The sequence below is a fragment of the Oncorhynchus clarkii genome, chromosome 10, assembly GCF_045791955.1.
Source record: "Oncorhynchus clarkii lewisi isolate Uvic-CL-2024 chromosome 10, UVic_Ocla_1.0, whole genome shotgun sequence".
Taxonomy (NCBI): domain Eukaryota; kingdom Metazoa; phylum Chordata; class Actinopteri; order Salmoniformes; family Salmonidae; genus Oncorhynchus; species Oncorhynchus clarkii.
In genome coordinates, this window is record NC_092156.1 from 76,098,496 (window position 1) to 76,115,080 (window position 16,585).

The 16,585-nt window shown below is 46.1% G+C and overlaps 2 protein-coding genes across 11 annotated transcripts in view; one reads left to right on the plus strand and one right to left on the minus strand.

Annotated features, from left to right (window-relative positions):
* The window catches only part of LOC139419147 (proteasome adapter and scaffold protein ECM29-like), a 51,375-nt gene extending 50,561 nt beyond the window's left edge, over positions 1–814 (minus strand). Inside the window, exon 1 of the mRNA XM_071169113.1 lies at positions 739–814. Within this exon, the coding sequence (XP_071025214.1) occupies positions 739–760 (22 nt within the window). The 5' untranslated portion in view covers positions 761–814. The remainder of the gene's footprint in view (positions 1–738) is intronic.
* A 571-nt stretch (positions 815–1,385) lies between these two features.
* Positions 1,386–16,585, plus strand: part of LOC139419148 (lysine-specific demethylase 4C-like) — a 49,668-nt gene continuing 34,468 nt past the window's right edge. For 7 of the 10 annotated variants that reach the window (XR_011635385.1, XM_071169114.1, XM_071169118.1 and 4 more), the window contains exons 1-10: positions 1,386–1,497; positions 5,602–5,769; positions 6,621–6,796; positions 8,005–8,119; positions 8,712–8,905; positions 11,138–11,187; positions 11,435–11,538; positions 13,460–13,597; positions 14,347–14,537; positions 15,947–16,152. Coding sequence is in view for 9 of the 10 variants with exons in the window: in XM_071169114.1 (XP_071025215.1) it covers positions 5,626–5,769; positions 6,621–6,796; positions 8,005–8,119; positions 8,712–8,905; positions 11,138–11,187; positions 11,435–11,538; positions 13,460–13,597; positions 14,347–14,537; positions 15,947–16,152 (1,318 nt within the window). In the remaining variant the exon portion in view is untranslated. Of the gene's footprint in view, positions 1,498–5,601; positions 5,770–6,620; positions 6,797–6,997; positions 7,006–8,004; positions 8,120–8,711; positions 8,906–11,137; positions 11,188–11,434; positions 11,539–13,459; positions 13,598–14,346; positions 14,538–15,946; positions 16,153–16,585 lie in introns of those variants that run through there. The other 3 variants (XM_071169116.1, XM_071169123.1, XM_071169122.1) reach the window with 2 other exon arrangements.

Consider the following 16,585-nt stretch of genomic DNA (forward strand, 5'->3'; position numbering starts at 1 on the left):
CTTTCTACTTGCATCGGACTGGCAACTAGTTGGCAAGGAATTAATGACATAAATTAGTGGCTAGCTAACTAGCTGGTGATTTGGCTGGTTAGTTAGTCAGTCAGTTAGCTAAATCATCTCAAAATGGTTAGCTAACGTTACATTGTGAGAGGTGTGTGTTTGCCAACACACTCACTGCATTGAAAATTAAATGTGTCATCTTTCATTCCATGTATGCAACCTGTTACCATCGAGATACCTAACTAGCTGGCTTGCAATGAATTATCTAGCTACTAGAGCTAATTAGTTAACTTCACACACACAAGGCTAATCTTAAAGACAATTCATATTGTCCCGGACGCCTGGCTGCACTGCTAACCAGCAAGCTAGCCACTTGGTTACGCCAAAATATCATCGTTTAGTTTAATCGTAGTTACAGATCTAAACATGACATCGTTACAAATAGGGAATGAAATGACTGATCCAATGTTTTAAAAAAAATAACAACTATTCCAGTCGCCATCAGATCACGTTGATCTTTAATACAACACTTTCATTTGGACCATGACTGTGCAGACGGCCTTCTAACTAGCGTTAGCCAGCTACCTCAAATCAACGTGTTCATAGTTCATATCACAGGCGTTTTTCGCTCGATAGAATAAAGTTATGACTGTGTACTAAATGCAATAATACATGTTACCGATACATGAAGTGTCTTACGATGCATTTAATCACTGCAAAAAGCAGTTAGAAACTTACTGAGTTCATCTTGAGCGGCCATGTTCAGAGAAAGTCATCGGCGTTGTCACCCTGGGATGTATTCATTAATCCATGTCGTAGCAAAAACGTTTTAACGGTAAACAATTTGCAACGAATATTATAGCTTCTTATTGGACGAAGTCATGTAGGTCCCGCCCCCTTTTTGGACCGTTCGCGTCCGTTTGGTTCCTAGTGAACGGTGATGGATGCCACTCCTCTTTCACTATCTCCTAGTCGGTCGTGCTAACTGTAATTCGTTTTAACACCTGCTTCACACATAGCAACGATAACAGACATATATAGCGACATTCATATTGCACACACGTAGTCTTATTCATTCTTTACATGTATATAAACTGGGAGATTCTGTGTAGACACTGAAACAATAGGAAAACAGGAAGGGAGAAAATATCAATCGAAATGTGTCACCCCCCAAAAAAGTGAAAAACCAAGCATTTCTAGAAAATATTCCTATAATTAAATGCTTAATTTTTATATGTTTCTTATTTTATATTCATATAATTAAATAAATGCTTAATTTTTTAATGTTTCTTATTTTTTTTCTACATTAATGAAGTGAAGGTGCATCTTTGTCCGACAGGGGGCAGTCAACTACACCACTGGTCTGAAAACTGCATATCGACCAGACAGAAGAACAAGTCGCTGTTGACCAGCTGTTATATGAAAACAGCTGGGCGATCAGGGCGAGAAGAGATAAACAACAATACAACGAAACACACATTTTTCATACACCAAAAGGTACAGTACAAGTTTCCTTACAAATGCAATCTATAACACGGGTTTAATTCATGACTATAACGTTCAGTGTCAACTAGTTTGTGGCGTCTATTTTCGTTTGTAAGCAGTGGACTGGTTGGCTGAGCTAACTGGTTGGCTAGGCTAACTGACTGGCTAGGCTAACTGGCTGGCTAGGGTAACTAAGCTACCGTTGCTAGCTAGCCCAACTTGGCACACGTTGGCTAACAACAGCAACTCGTTTTCGCTGCTTGCATGCATTTATCAATTGATTCAGACATTATTGCATATAGTTAAACTGGCTGTAGATATAGTAGTTCTGCTTGGACATAGTCTACGTTATACATCTTACACATAATGTTTATTTATACCCTGTTTTATTACCGGCTAGCTAACAGTCACCTCTCACAGTTAGCTGGTGAGGCTAACTCGAACCCGTTGACTTGGTGTTTTCATTGTGCTAACTTCTACTAGCAAATAGCCAACTGTTAATCTGTTGTTAGCTAGCTAAACCAGTGAAACTGCGATGCACAATACTAACGTTACTAGGTAAATGTATTTCTATGTGTGTCTGGATAACAGCCAGACTATTTATGGTTGCTATATGTTGAATTCGTGCAGTATATTTGGTCAGCTAGTAGCTTCGGGCCTTGTTAGTTAGCATAAATCTCGACTGCATCCATTCAAGATGGGATTTAAACCCCCATCTCTGCTACGCGCATTGTGCAAGATGGCCAGTTTAGCAAGCTGGCTACTTATCCCTTTTCTCATCATAACCAGTTCTTGTTATTTATCTCACGTTTGACTACTGTAAGACTCCTGAATTCTGACAATAACGAAAGAAAGGGAGTGGTTGATTTCAAATCAAGTCGTAGTTATCAATTATTTGAACTGTCTCCTTCGATCTGCCATTGCTGGCTACCACAACTGAACGTAGACGAGCTCGGACAGAAAGACAGACAAAGATCAGATTAGCCACACTGCACTTCGGACTTATCTTGGGAAATAAATGCACTGTCACAAGTGATTTAATCATTTAGCTACTATATATATATAATAAGTGCATTGCATGATTTTTAAGAAAATGGTTTAACAGCTTTACATGGCAAAGTTACCATTTTATATCAAACATGATATGCAACAACATAATTCATAGATTTACTTTATTCGAATAAATTAAAATGCAACGTTTTTATTGTTATTGTATTAGCCGTTCATTGCTTTGTGAGATAATCTAAATGAATGATTTGAGACGCATTTCCTTATTGTGGGTCTCTTCCTCATTGTACTGTTTTGCTTGAACAATTTTTTTTTTTTAAAGAAACCAACTGTTATTGTGTGTCTAGTCCTTTGTCTCCTTTGTCAAAGTAAATCCAAAGTGAGTATACCAAATGGCACCCTATTCCCTATATAGTGCTCTAATGTTGATGTAAGCCCTGGTCAAAAGTAGTTCACTATGTAGGGAATAGGGTGCCATTCGGGATGGACCCCCAGAGTTGTGGTGATCGGGAACCCTGCTGGTGGTAACTAGCAGAGGGGTTGTAAGAATATTTTGGGAGGACCACGATTTCCTTTGTGGGAGATTACCGCCACCCAGTGGTCCAACTTGTAAATAACACACAGCGAAACTGAAGGTGACATGAGTAAGACAGCATAGGAGTGCATCCCAAAGAGCACCCTTTTTAGTGCACAACTTTTGACCAGAACCCATACTCCTATGCTATGGTCAAAAGTAGTGTACTGTATATGGAATAGGGTGCCAACCCTGGTCTAAAGTAGTGTACTGTATAGGGAATAGGGTGCCAACCCTGGTCAAAAGTAGTGAACTAAATAGGGAATAGGGTGCCAACCCTGGTCAAAAGTAGTGTACTATATATGGAATATGGGCCATTTTGGAGGCTGATTTATTGCAGTTGCACTGTCTGCAACACTGGGTTTATTAGTTCAGCTAATCTACTAGCTTATCAAGGCTTATTGGATTGATGATTAGGTAATTAGTAGAATCAGGTGTGTTAGAGCTGGACTCAGGAAGAAGGAAGAGAAGCCTGCTTCCTTGGCTGTTTTTGTGTAATTAACCAATGAGGCCTGATAAGAATAATAAATGTGTTGCACATAGGTTAATATTGTTATTGGTTAGTTACACAATAATAACCTATGTGTTGCTTTTTATTTATGTGTTATTCATTTAAGCAATACTGTCGCCTACACTGCACAACATTGAATGTTGTTCACAAACCCTGGTCCTGATCGGAGGCGCCTTATTGCTGTTATAACGTAATTAGAGCAGTAAAACGAAATGTTTTGTCATACGCGTGATATACCGCGGCTGTCAGCCAATCAGCATTCAGGTCGCTCGTAACCAACCCAGTTTATAATAACCGTTTAATACTACTTAGTAGCTGGGATCTAGCTAGTCTATAGTATGTAGACTAGCTAGGATCTAGCGTCTCTACAGTATGTAGACTAACTGGGATCTAGCTAGTCTATAGTATGTAGACTAACTGTGATCTAGCGTCTCCACAGTATGTAGACGAGCTGGGATCTAGCTAGTCTATAGTATGTAGACGAGCTGGGATCTAGCTAGTCTATAGTATGTAGACTAGCTGTGGTCCAGCTAGTCTATAGTATGTAGACTAACTGGTATCTAGCTAGTCTATAGTATGTAGACTAACTGGGATCTAGCTAGTCTATAGTATGTAGACTAACTGGGATCTAGCTAGTCTATAGTATGTAGACTAACTGGGATCTAGCTAGTCTATAGTATGTAGACTAACTGGGATCTAGCTAGTCTATAGTATGTAGACTAACTGGGATCTAGCTAGTCTATAGTATGTAGACTAGCTGGGATCTAGCTAGTCTATAGTATGTAGACTAGCTGGGATCTAGCTAGTCTATAGTATGTAGACGAGCTGGGATCTAGCGTCTCTGCAGTATGTAGACTAGCTGGGATCTAGCGTCTCTACAGTATGTAGACTAGCTGGGATCTAGTGTCTCTACGGTATTTAGACTAGCTGGGATCTAGTGTCTCTACGGTATTTAGACTAGCTGGGATCTAGTGTCTCTACGGTATGTAGACTAGCTGGGATCTAGTGTCTCTACGGTATGTAGGCTAGCTGGGATCTAGTGTCTCTACAGTATGTAGGCTAGCTGGGATCTAGTGTCTCTACGGTATGTAGGCTAGCTGGGATCTAGTGTCTCTACGGTATGTAGGCTAGCTGGGATCTAGTGTCTCTACGGTATGTAGGCTAGCTGGGATCTAGTGTCTCTACGGTATGTAGGCTAGCTGGGATCTAGTGTGTCTACGCTATGTAGCTCTAGGTTTTATCAATCAAGTCAGACAGCCTATGGCCCAAGCCTGTGTTGTATTTAAGCTATAAGGCCAGAAGGGGGTGGGGTATATGGCCAATATACCACGGCTAGGGGTTGATCTAACGCGCATCGCGGAGTGCCTGGACACAGCCCTTAGCCGTGGTAAATTGGCCAAATACCACAAACCCCTGAGGTGCCTTATTGCTGTTATAAACTGTTTACCAATGTAATTGGAACAGTAAAAATAACTGTTTTGTCATACCCATGGTATACGGTCTGATATATCACGGCCGTCAGCCAATCAGCATTCAGGGCTCGAACCACCCAGTTTATATTCTACTCTTTTCTCTGTCTGGGTTTAATTGGTGGAGGCAGGATGGTAGGGGGTCTACGGCCCTGTTAACCTCCTCCTGCCCTGTTTTCTTAAGATCTTATTGCACTGCTCCCTCTTAGTTAACAGAACATATTACTGTCATGACATTCTAATGAGGAGTAACTGTTTCTCTGTCAAGGCTCCCTCTTAGTTAACAGAACGTATTACTGTCATGACATTCTAATGAGGAGTAACTGTTTCTCTGTCAAGGCTCCCTCTTAGTTAACAGAACATATTACTGTCATGACATTCTAATGAGGAGTAACTGTTTCTCTGTCAAGGCTTCCCTCTTAGTTAACAGAACATATTACTGTCATGACATTCTAATGAGGAGTAACTGTTTCTCTGTCAAGGCTTCCCTCTTAGTTAACAGAACGTATTACTGTCATGACATTCTAATGAGGAGTAACTGTTTCTCTGTCAAGGCTTCCTCTGTGTGAGCAGGCAGGATGGCAGGGGCGGAGGTCTACGGCCCCGTTAACCCCTCCTGCAAGATCATGACCTTCAGGCCCACCGTGGAGGAGTTCAGAGACTTCAACCAGTACCTGGCCTACATGGAGGCCCAGGGGGCGCACCGTGCTGGCCTCGCCAAGGTGGGTGTGTGTGCCTGAGAGTAGGACTGGAAGTGTGTTTGGTGTGTGTCTGTTCAGGAAAGATGAGAGAACAACCTGTGTGTGTGTGTGCTTGTCTGAGTGTAATTTGGGGATTATCACCCTCTACCTGTCTCCAGGTGATAACCCCCCCCTCTCTCTCCTCTACCTGTCTCCAGGTGATAACCCCCCCTCTCTCTCCTCTACCTGTCTCCAGGTGATAACCCCCTCTCTCTCTCTCCTCTACCTGTCTCCAGGTGATAACCCCCCCTCTCTCTCCTCTACCTGTCTCCAGGTGATAACCCCCTCCTCTCTCTCCTCTACCTGTCTCCAGGTGATAACCCCCTCTCTCTCTCTCCTCTACCTGTCTCCAGGTGATAACCCCCCCTCTCTCTCCTCTACCTGTCTCCAGGTGATAACCCCCTCTCTCTCCTGTCTCCAGGTGATAACCCCCTCTCTCTCTCTCCTCTACCTGTCTCCAGGTGATAACCCCCTCTCTCTCTCCTCTACCTGTCTCCAGGTGATAACCCCCTCACTCTCTCCTCTACCTGTCTCCAGGTGATAACCCCCTCTCTCTCTCCTCTACCTGTCTCCAGGTGATAACCCCCTCTCTCTCTCCTCTACCTGTCTCCAGGTGATAACCCCCCTCTCCTCTACCTGTCTCCAGGTGATAACCCCCCCTCTCCTCTACCTGTCTCCAGGTGATAACCCCCCCCCCCCTCTCTCTCCTCTACCTGTCTCCAGGTGATAACCCCCCCCCTCTCTCTCCTCTACCTGTCTCCAGGTGATAACCCCCTCCTCTCTCCTCTCCCTGTCTCCAGGTGATAACCCCTCTCTCCTCTACCTGTCTCCAGGTGATTCCTCCTAAGGGCTGGCGTCCTCGGTGTAGCTATGATGATATTGATGACCTGGTGATCCATGCTCCTATCCAGCAGATGGTTGCTGGCCAGTCAGGCCTGTTCACTCAGTTCAACATCCAGAAGAAACCGCTCAGCGTTAAGGAGTTCAGACGCCTCGCCAACAGTGACAAGTCAGTAACTACACGCACGCACGCACACACACACACACACACAGACACACAGACGTTCAGACGCCTCACCAACAGTGACAAGTCAGTAACTACACACACACACAAACACACACACACACACACAGATGTTCAGACGCCTAGCCAACAGTGACAAGTCAGTAACTACACACACACACACAGAAGTTCAGACGCCTAGCCAACAGTGACAAGTCAGTAACTACACACACACACACACACACACACACACACACACACACACAGAAGTTCAGTTATAACATAGATCTTCTACCTCTCCAGATACTGTACTCCCTCTACCTGAACTGTGTTATATTTAGTATAGTAGTTATAACATAGATCTTCTACCTCTCCAGATATTGTACTCCCCGCTACCTGAACTATGTGTTATATTTAGTATAGTAGTTATAACATAGATCTTCTACCTCTCCAGATACTGTACTCCCTCTACCTGAACTGTGTTATATTTAGTATAGGAGTTATAACATAGATCTTCTACCTCTCCAGATATTGTACTCCCCGCTACCTGAACTATGTGTTATATTTAGTATAGTAGTTATAACATAGATCTTCTACCTCTCCAGATACTGTACTCCCTCTACCTGAACTGTGTTATATTTAGTATAGGAGTTATAACATAGATCTTCTACCTCTCCAGATATTGTACTCCCCGCTACCTGAACTATGTGTTATATTTAGTATAGGAGTTATAACATAGATCTTCTACCTCTCCAGATACTGTACTCCCCGCTACCTGAACTATGTGTTATATTTAGTATAGTAGTTATAACATAGATCTTCTACCTCTCCAGATACTGTACTCCCTCTACCTGAACTGTGTTATATTTAGTATAGTAGTTATAACATAGATCTTCTACCTCTCCAGATACTGTACTCCCCGCTACCTGAACTATGTGTCATATTTAGTATAGGAGTTATAACATAGATCTTCTACCTCTCCAGATACTGTACTCCCCGCTACCTGAACTATGTGTTATATTTAGTATAGTAGTTATAACATAGATCTTCTACCTCTCCAGATACTGTACTCCCGCTACCTGAACTATGTGTCATATTTAGTATAGGAGTTATAACATAGATCTTCTACCTCTCCAGATACTGTACTCCCCGCTACCTGAACTATGTGTCATATTTAGTATAGGAGTTATAACATAGATCTTCTACCTCTCCAGATATTGTACTCCCCGCTACCTGAACTATGAGGACCTGGAGAGGAAGTACTGGAAGAACCTGACCTTCGTATCTCCCATATATGGAGCTGACGTCCCCGGGAGCCTCTATGACGAGGTAGATGTCTCAGGACTCATAGAATATCAGTCTCTCTCTCCTCTCTCTGTCACTCATCACCGATCATCAGGATCACTGTCATTTCACTCCCTGTATATTCCTTTCTAGTCATCCCAACTTCTCCTCTGTCCTGGTGCAGGGTGAAGTATAGAGGAGTGGAATATCTGACACCGCAACTCTATCTTGTTGTTTCTCTCCCTTCTGTCTCATCTAATTCTCTCTCTCCTCTCTCCTCCTCTCTCTCTTCTGTCTTTCATCTAATTCTCTCTTCTCCTCTCGCCTCCTCTCTCCCTTCTGTCTTTCATCTAATTCTCTCTCCTCCTCTCACCTCCTCTCTCCCTTCTGTCTTTCATCTAATTCTCTCTCCTCCTCTCGCCTCCTCTCTCCCTTCTGTCTTTCATCTAATTATCTCTCCTCTCGCCTCCTCTCTCCCTTCTGTCTTTCATCTAATTCTCTCTCCTCCTCTCGCCTCCTCTCTCCCTTCTCTCTCCTCTAATTCCCTCTCCTCCTCTGTCTCTCCTCTCTCCTCCTCTGTCTCTCCTCTCTCCCCCTCTCTCCTCCTCCTCTCCCCCTCTCTCCTCGTCTCCTGTAGGGTATAGAGGAGTGGAACATCGGCCACCTCAACTCCATCCTGGATGTGATTGAAGAGGACTGTGGTGTTTCTATCCAGGGGGTGAACACACCCTACCTGTACTTCGGCATGTGGAAGACCAGCTTCTCCTGGCACACTGAAGACATGGATCTTTATAGCATCAACTACCTGCACTTTGGAGAGCCCAAGTCCTGGTAGGGGGGTACTGTTATTTACTAGCATGGTGTCGCTCAGGCAAACTGAGAGGCGGGGTTAGAGGGAGAGATGGGTAGGAAGGGAGAGGGGAATGACTTCTTTCCACCTCCCTCTCTCCCTGTTTCCACCTCCCTCTCTCCCCCTTTCCACCTCCCTCTCTCCCTCTTTCCACCTCCCTCTCTCCCTCTTTCCACCTCCCTCTCTCCCTCTTTCCACCTCCCCCTCTCCCTCTTTCCACCTCCCTCTCTCCCTCTTTCCACCTCCCTCTCTCCCTCTTTCCACCTCCCTCTCTCCCTCTTTCCACCTCCCTCTCTCCCTCTTTCCACCTCCCTCTCTCCCTCTTTCCACCTCCCTCTCTCCCTCTTTCCACCTCCCTCTCTCCCTCTTTCCACCTCCCTCTCTCCCTCTTTCCACCTCCCTCTCTCCCTCTTTCCACCTCCCTCTCTCCCCTCCCTCCTCCCTCTCTCCCTCTTTCCACCTCCCTCTTTCCACCTCCCTCTCTCCCTCTTTCCACCTCCCTCTCTCCCTCTTTCCACCTCCCTCTCTCCCTCTTTCCACCTCCCTCTCTCCCTCTTTCCACCTCCCTCTCTCCCTCTTTCCACCTCCCTCTCTCCCTCTTTCCACCTCCCTCTCTCCCTCTTTCCACCTCCCTCTCTCCCTCTTTCCACCTCCCTCTCTCCCTCTTTCCACCTCCCTCTCTCCCTCTTTCCACCTCCCTCTCTCCCTGTTTCCACCTCCCTCTCTCCCTCTTTCCACCTCCCTCTCTCCCTCTTTCCACCTCCCTCTCTCCCTCTTTCCACCTCCCTCTCTCCCTCTTTCCACCTCCCTCTCTCCCTCTTTCCACCTCCCTCTCTCCCTCTTTCCACCTCCCTCTCTCCCTCTTTCCACCTCCCTCTCTCCCTGTTTCCACCTCCCTCTCTCCCTCTTTCCACCTCCCTCTCTCCCTGTTTCCACCTCCCTCTCTCCCTCTTTCCACCTCCCTCTCTCCCTCTTTCCACCTCACTCTCTCCCTCTTTCCACCTCCCTCTCTCCCTCTTTCCACCTCCCTCTCTCCCTCTTTCCACCTCCCTCTCTCCCTCTTTCCACCTCCCTCTCTCCCTCTTTCCACCTCCCTCTCTCCCTCTTTCCACCTCCCTCTCTCCCTCTTTCCACCTCCCTCTCTCCCCCTTTCCACCTCCCTCTCTCCCCCTTTCCACCTCCCTCTCTCCCTCTTTCCACCTCCCTCTCTCCCTCTTTCCACCTCCCTCTCTCCCCCTTTCCACCTCCCTCTCTCCCTCTTTCCACCTCCCTCTCTCCCTCTTTCCACCTCCCTCTCTCCCTCTTTCCACCTCCCTCTCTCCCTCTTTCCACCTCCCTCTCTCCCTGTTTCCACCTCATTCTCTCCCTCTTTCCACCTCCCTCTCTCTCTCTTTCCATCTCCCCCTTTCCACCTCCCTCTCTCCCTCTTTCCATCTCCCCCTCTTTCCACCTCCCCCTTTCCACCTCCCTCTCTCCCTCTTTCCACCTCCCTCTCCCTCTCTCCCTCCCTCAGTCTCCCCATCTTTCTCTTCCCTGGAGGTATACTGCTGTTCATTAGAGCAGGAAGCCCTGCAACACACATGGTTCTCACCTCTCCCCACTTAGACACATTTCCCTGGAGGGGAGGACCACCAAGAAGCTCTTCTCTCAACCCCTCCTCACCTCTCCCACTCCTGGGGCAGTCCTCCCTCTCCCCTTACACTCACATACACACACACCCTTACCTCAGACTGATAGTTGAATATGGGGCTTCTGATGGGGGAGAAGAGGTGTAATGGAATGCCTAAGAACCCTGAGGGAGTTATACAGAGTTCTACAGAGTTCTATTAGAGTTCTATTAGAGTTCTATTAGAGTTCTACAGAGTTCTACAGAGTTCCATGTCAGGAACTTTAGAATATGTATAATTCCAAGGCTCACCACTAGGGGCCAGTATTGTCAGTGTAGAGGATGACACATCTAAACAGTTTGTCTCCCTCTACACACCTACCCATACACTAGTTTACTATTCACCTTCTGTGTTAACCTGACAAACATTGTCTCTGTCTACAGGTATATTAACATTAGACACATTGTCTATATTAACAGACACATTGTCTCTGTCTACAGGTATATTAACATTAGACACATTGTCTCTCTACAGGTATATTAACATTAGACACATTGTCTCTGTCTACAGGTATATTAACATCAGACACATTGTCTCTGTCTACAGGTATGCCATCCCCCCTGAGCATGGGAAGAGACTGGAGAGACTGGCTACAGGTAATCTTAGTTTAACTAGATGAAATATTAAGTTTAAAAAAGTAGAACACTTAGGCAGCGTTTAGACAGGCAGCCCAATTCTGGTCTTTTGACAATAACTGGGCTGCCTGTCTAAACGCGGTCTTAGGAGGATAGACCTAAATTCTTGTACCCAAAAGCACTGTGTTGACTCTGTCAATCAATCTAACAGTCTCTCCATGTTGTGTGTGTGTGTGTGTGTGTGTGTGTGTGGTTTTTTTTTTTCCAGGTTTCTTCCCCAACGGGTTTAAAGGGTGTGAGGCTTTTCTCCGTCACAAGATGACCCTGATCTCCCCTTCTATCCTGAAGAAGTACAGCATCCCCTTCGACAAGGTGAGACAAACTGACTGTCTTAACTGTCACTTTTTAAAACCCTTTCATCTCAACTGTCACTTTTTAAAAGCCTTTCATCTTAATTAACTGTCACTTTTTAAAACCCTTTCATCTTAACTGTCACTTTTTAAAAGCCTTTCATCTCAACTGTCACTTTTTAAAAGCCTTTCATCTCAACTGTCACTTTTTAAAAGCCTTTCATCTCAACTGTCACTTTTTAAAAGCCTTTCATCTCAACTGTCACTTTTTAAAAGCCTTTCATCTCAACTGTCACTTTTTAAAACCCTTTCATCTCAACTGTCACTTTTTAAAAGCCTTTCATCTTAATTAACTGTCACTTTTTAAAACCCTTTAATCTTAACTGTCACTTTTTAAAAGCCTTTCATCTCAACTGTCACTTTTTAAAAGCCTTTCATCTCAACTGTCACTTTTTAAAAGCCTTTCATCTCAACTGTCACTTTTTAAAACCCTTTCATCTCAACTGTCACTTTTTAAAAGCCTTTCATCTCAACTGTCACTTTTTAAAACACTTTCATCTCAACTGTCACTTTTTAAAACACTTTCATCTCAACTGTCACTTTTTAAAAGCCTTTCATCTGAATTAACTGTCACTTTTTAAAACCCTTTCATCTCAACTGTCACTTTTTAAAAGCCTTTCATCTCAACTGTCACTTTTTAAAAGCCTTTCATCTCAACTGTCACTTTTTAAAACACTTTCATCTCAACTGTCACTTTTTAAAACACTTTCATCTCAACTGTCACTTTTTAAAAGCCTTTCATCTTAATTAACTGTCACTTTTTAAAACCCTTTCATCTTAACTGTCACTTTTTAAAAGCCTTTCATCTCAACTGTCACTTTTTAAAAGCCTTTCATCTCAACTGTCACTTTTTAAAAGACTTTCATCTCAACTGTCACTTTTTAAAAGCCTTTCATCTCAACTGTCACTTTTTAAAAGCCTTTCATCTCAACTGTCACTTTTTAAAAGCCTTTCATCTCAACTGTCACTTTTTAAAAGCCTTTCATCTCAACTGTTGCTACAACATAGTGTAGAAGTGTGTTCTAACACTATCACCAACCTGCCTTCTAGTCATCTGTACCAACATTACAACAGCTCTTCACTTTAGTTGATTGTCTTTATGTATTGACTGGTTGTATTGACTGGTTGTATATAGTCTTACAGTTTACTGCTGAGAACCCTAACCTGGTCGTCATTAGGATACGTTAACTATCCTGAGATACCTAACCTGGTCGTCATTAGGATACGTTAACTATCCTGAGATACTGTCTGGACCTGGTCGTCATTATGATACGTTAACTATCCTGAGATACCTAACCTGGTCGTCATTATGATACGTTAACTATCCTGAGATACTGTCTGGACCTGGTCGTCATTATGATACGTTAACTATCCTGAGATACCTAACCTGGTCGTCATTACGATACGTTAACTATCCTGAGATACCTAACCTGGTCGTCATTATGATACGTTAACTATCCTGAGATACCTAACCTGGTCGTCATTATGATACGTTAACTATCCTGAGAACCCTAACCTGGTCGTCATTATGATACGTTAACTATCCTGAGATACCTAACCTGGTCGTCATTACGATACGTTAACTATCCTGAGATACCTAACCTGGTCGTCATTAGGATACGTTAACTATCCTGAGATACCTAACCTGGTCGTCATTACGATACGTTAACTATCCTGAGATACTGTCTGGACCTGGTCGTCATTAGGAGAGAGGTTGTGTATATGTGAGGCTGATACGTTGACTAGATTAACACAAGTGATCCTGCCGACAGCAGTGTGGGAGATTCTCTTTTCTGTCAAGGGATCTCAATGGGGACAAATTGATAGAGGAAATTTGCCAATGGTTTTGTCCTCAATAACCCCCCCCCCCCCCCCCTCTCCAGATCACCCAGGAGGCAGGCGAGTTTATGATCACCTTTCCCTATGGCTACCACGCTGGCTTCAACCACGGCTTCAACTGTGCCGAGTCGACCAACTTCGCCAGCGTCCGATGGATCGACTACGGCAAGGTGGCCACTCAGGTAAGATGAAGAGAACACCACACTGTTTACTCAGAACTGTTTCTGTTGTGTGTATTTCCACGTGGAACCAGGGACCCCTCCAGAACTATGGTCAGTACCTCTGGGGGGGAGGCAGTACTTCTGGGTCTCAGGGCAGGTGATGTCACTTTCACAATGGAAGTTTCTAGCACACACAGCTAACAAGCTAGACATTCTACTTTCCCTACGCACACAGCTAACAAGCTAGAGATTCTACTTCCCCCTGGACACACACAGCTAACAAGCTAGAGATTCTACTTCCCCTACACACACAGCTAACAAGCTAGAGATTCTACTTCCTCCTGGACACACAGCTAACAAGCTAGAGATTCTAGTATGCTAGTCTGGTTCCTAACCCTCCTCCTTTCCTCCCCTAGTCTCCATTTGTGGAGAGGTTCCACACTAAATAGTATGCTAGTCTGGTTCCTAACCCCCCTCCCTACCTCTCTAGTCTCCTTTTGTGGAGAGATTCCACACTAAATAGTATGCTAAGTCCCTTCTCCCCTCCTCCCTACCTCTCTAGTCTCCATTTGTGGAGAGGTTCCATACTAAATAGTATGCTAAGTCCCTTCTCCCCTCCTCCCTACCTCTCTAGTCTCCATTTGTGGAGAGGTTCCACACTAAATAGTATGCTAAGTCCCTTCTCCCCTCCTCCCTACCTCTCTAGTCTCCATTTGTGGAGAGGTTCCATACTAAATCGTATGCTAAGTCCCTTCTCCCCTCCTCCCTAGTGTACATGCAGTAAAGACATGGTGAAGATCAGCATGGATCCCTTTGTGAAGTGGTTCCAGCCGGACCGCTATGCTGTGTGGAAGCTGGGGAAAGACTCCTGTCCTCTGGACCACACCCGAGCCACGCCCGCCACCACCCCAGAACTGCAGAACTGGCTTCAGCGCAGCCGGGTCAAGACCCCTGTGAACAGGTATGAGGATGGAGGGAGAGAGGAGGAGTATGGGGATGGAGGGAGGTAGGGGTGTGGGAGGAGGAGGAGGAGGAGGGGGATGGAAGGGTGAGGGAGGAGGAGGAGGGGGATGGGGAGGGAGGGGTGTGGGAGGAGGGGGATGGAAGGGTGAGGGAGGAGGAGGGGGATGGGGAGGGAGGGAGGAGGAGGATGGGGATGGAGGGAGGGAGGGAGGATGGGGATGGAGGGAGGGAGGGAGGAGGAGGATGGGGATGGAGGGAGGGAGGGAGGAAGATGATGGGGATGGAGGAGGAGGGAGGAGGGGTGTGGAGGGAGGAGTTTGGATGGGGATGGATGGATGGGTGGAGGGAGGGGTGTGGGAGGAGGATGGGGATGGAGGGGTGTGGGAGGAGGAGGATGGGGATGGAGGGGTGTGGGTGGATGGGGATGGAGGGGTGTGGGAGGAGGATGGGGAGGGAGGGGTGTGGGAAGAGGAGGAAGGATGGGGATGGAGGAGTGTGGGAGGAGGAGGAGTTTGGATGGGGATGGAGGGGTGTGGGAGGAGGAGGATGGGGAGGGAGGGAGGGGTGTGGGAGGAGTTTGGATAGAGGAGGGAGGAGTTTGGATGGGGATGGATGGGTGTGGGAGGAGGGAGGAGTTTGGATGGGGGTGGAGGGGTGTGGGAGGGGGATGGGGATGGAGGGGTGTGGGAGGAGGAGGGCGGAGTTTGGATGGGGATGGAGAGGTGTGGGAGGAGGAGGGAGAAGTTTGGATGGGATGGAGGGGTGTGGGAAGAGCAGGGAGGGAGGGGTGTGGAAGGATGGGGATGGATGGGTGTGGGAGGAGGAGGATGGGGATGGAGGGGTGTGGGAGGAGGAGGGCGGAGTTTGGATGGGGATGGAGAGGTGTGGGAGGAGGAGGGCGGAGTTTGGATGGGGATGGAGAGGTGTGGGAGGAGGAGGGAGGAGGAGGGAGGAGTTTGGATGGGATGGAGGGGTGTGGGAGGAGCAGGGAGGGAGGGGTGTGGAAGGATGGGGATGGATGGGTGTGGGAGGAGGAGGATGTGGAGGTGTGGGAGGAGGAGGGATGAGTTTGGAGGGGTGTGGGAGGAGGAAGGAAGAGTTTGGATGGGGAGGGAGGGAGGGAGGGAGGGGTGTGGGAGGAGGAGGGATGAGTTTGAATGGGGAGGGAGGGGTGTGGGAGGAGTTTGGATGGGGATGGAGGGGTGTGGGAGGAGGAGGGAGGAGTTTGGAAGTGTGTGTGAACATGCATTGAATATATATATATATATATATATTATATACTTCCAAACTCCTCCCTCCTCCTCCCACACCCCTATCCCCATCCAAATATATATATATTTATATATATTTTAAATTGTTCTGAATAAGTGGCATGTCAAAGAGATGCTAAATGTGTCCGCTTTACAGCAGCCTCTCACACCCACGGACCAGATCCAAGCGCCTGAGGACCAGCGAGGAGCCTGTCGCCTTGGAAGGGTGCTCTGTCCTGGGAAGGAGGAGGGGCCTCGGAGGCACCCTGGGTCCCAAGGTCCGGAGAGGCTGCAGGGCTGGGGAGGATGAGGACGATGAGGAGGAAGGAGAGGATCAGACTGAGAATACACTCCGGCTCCCTGGTAAGAGATTAGTTGATTTGATTCTGAATGATTTATTGATCGATGGTAAGAGATCCTATTAAATGACTAGAGGGGCTATGTCATGAACCTTCGACGTTCCACAATGGGGTGAAAATGTCAGCCATATTGGTCAGGGAGAAATCCAAACCAGTCTAATTGGAATGAATGGCAGTAGAGGCATAATTCTGCGACTTAAAATAAAACTAAGGTGTGTGATATATCAGAAATTGTGCAATAGAATTATTGTCAACCTAAAATATTGTCCAAAAAAATGAATGGGAACCATTTGTCTAAAACAGTCTGGCTAACTAACAGATATACAGTGCAGACGAAATTCGTTAACTTCGTTATTTTACACCATGTCTTATAAACAGCACTGGGAAAGCGTGGTTGACCAACTTCCTGACCAAAATGGCTGCCCTTTATCCCATCA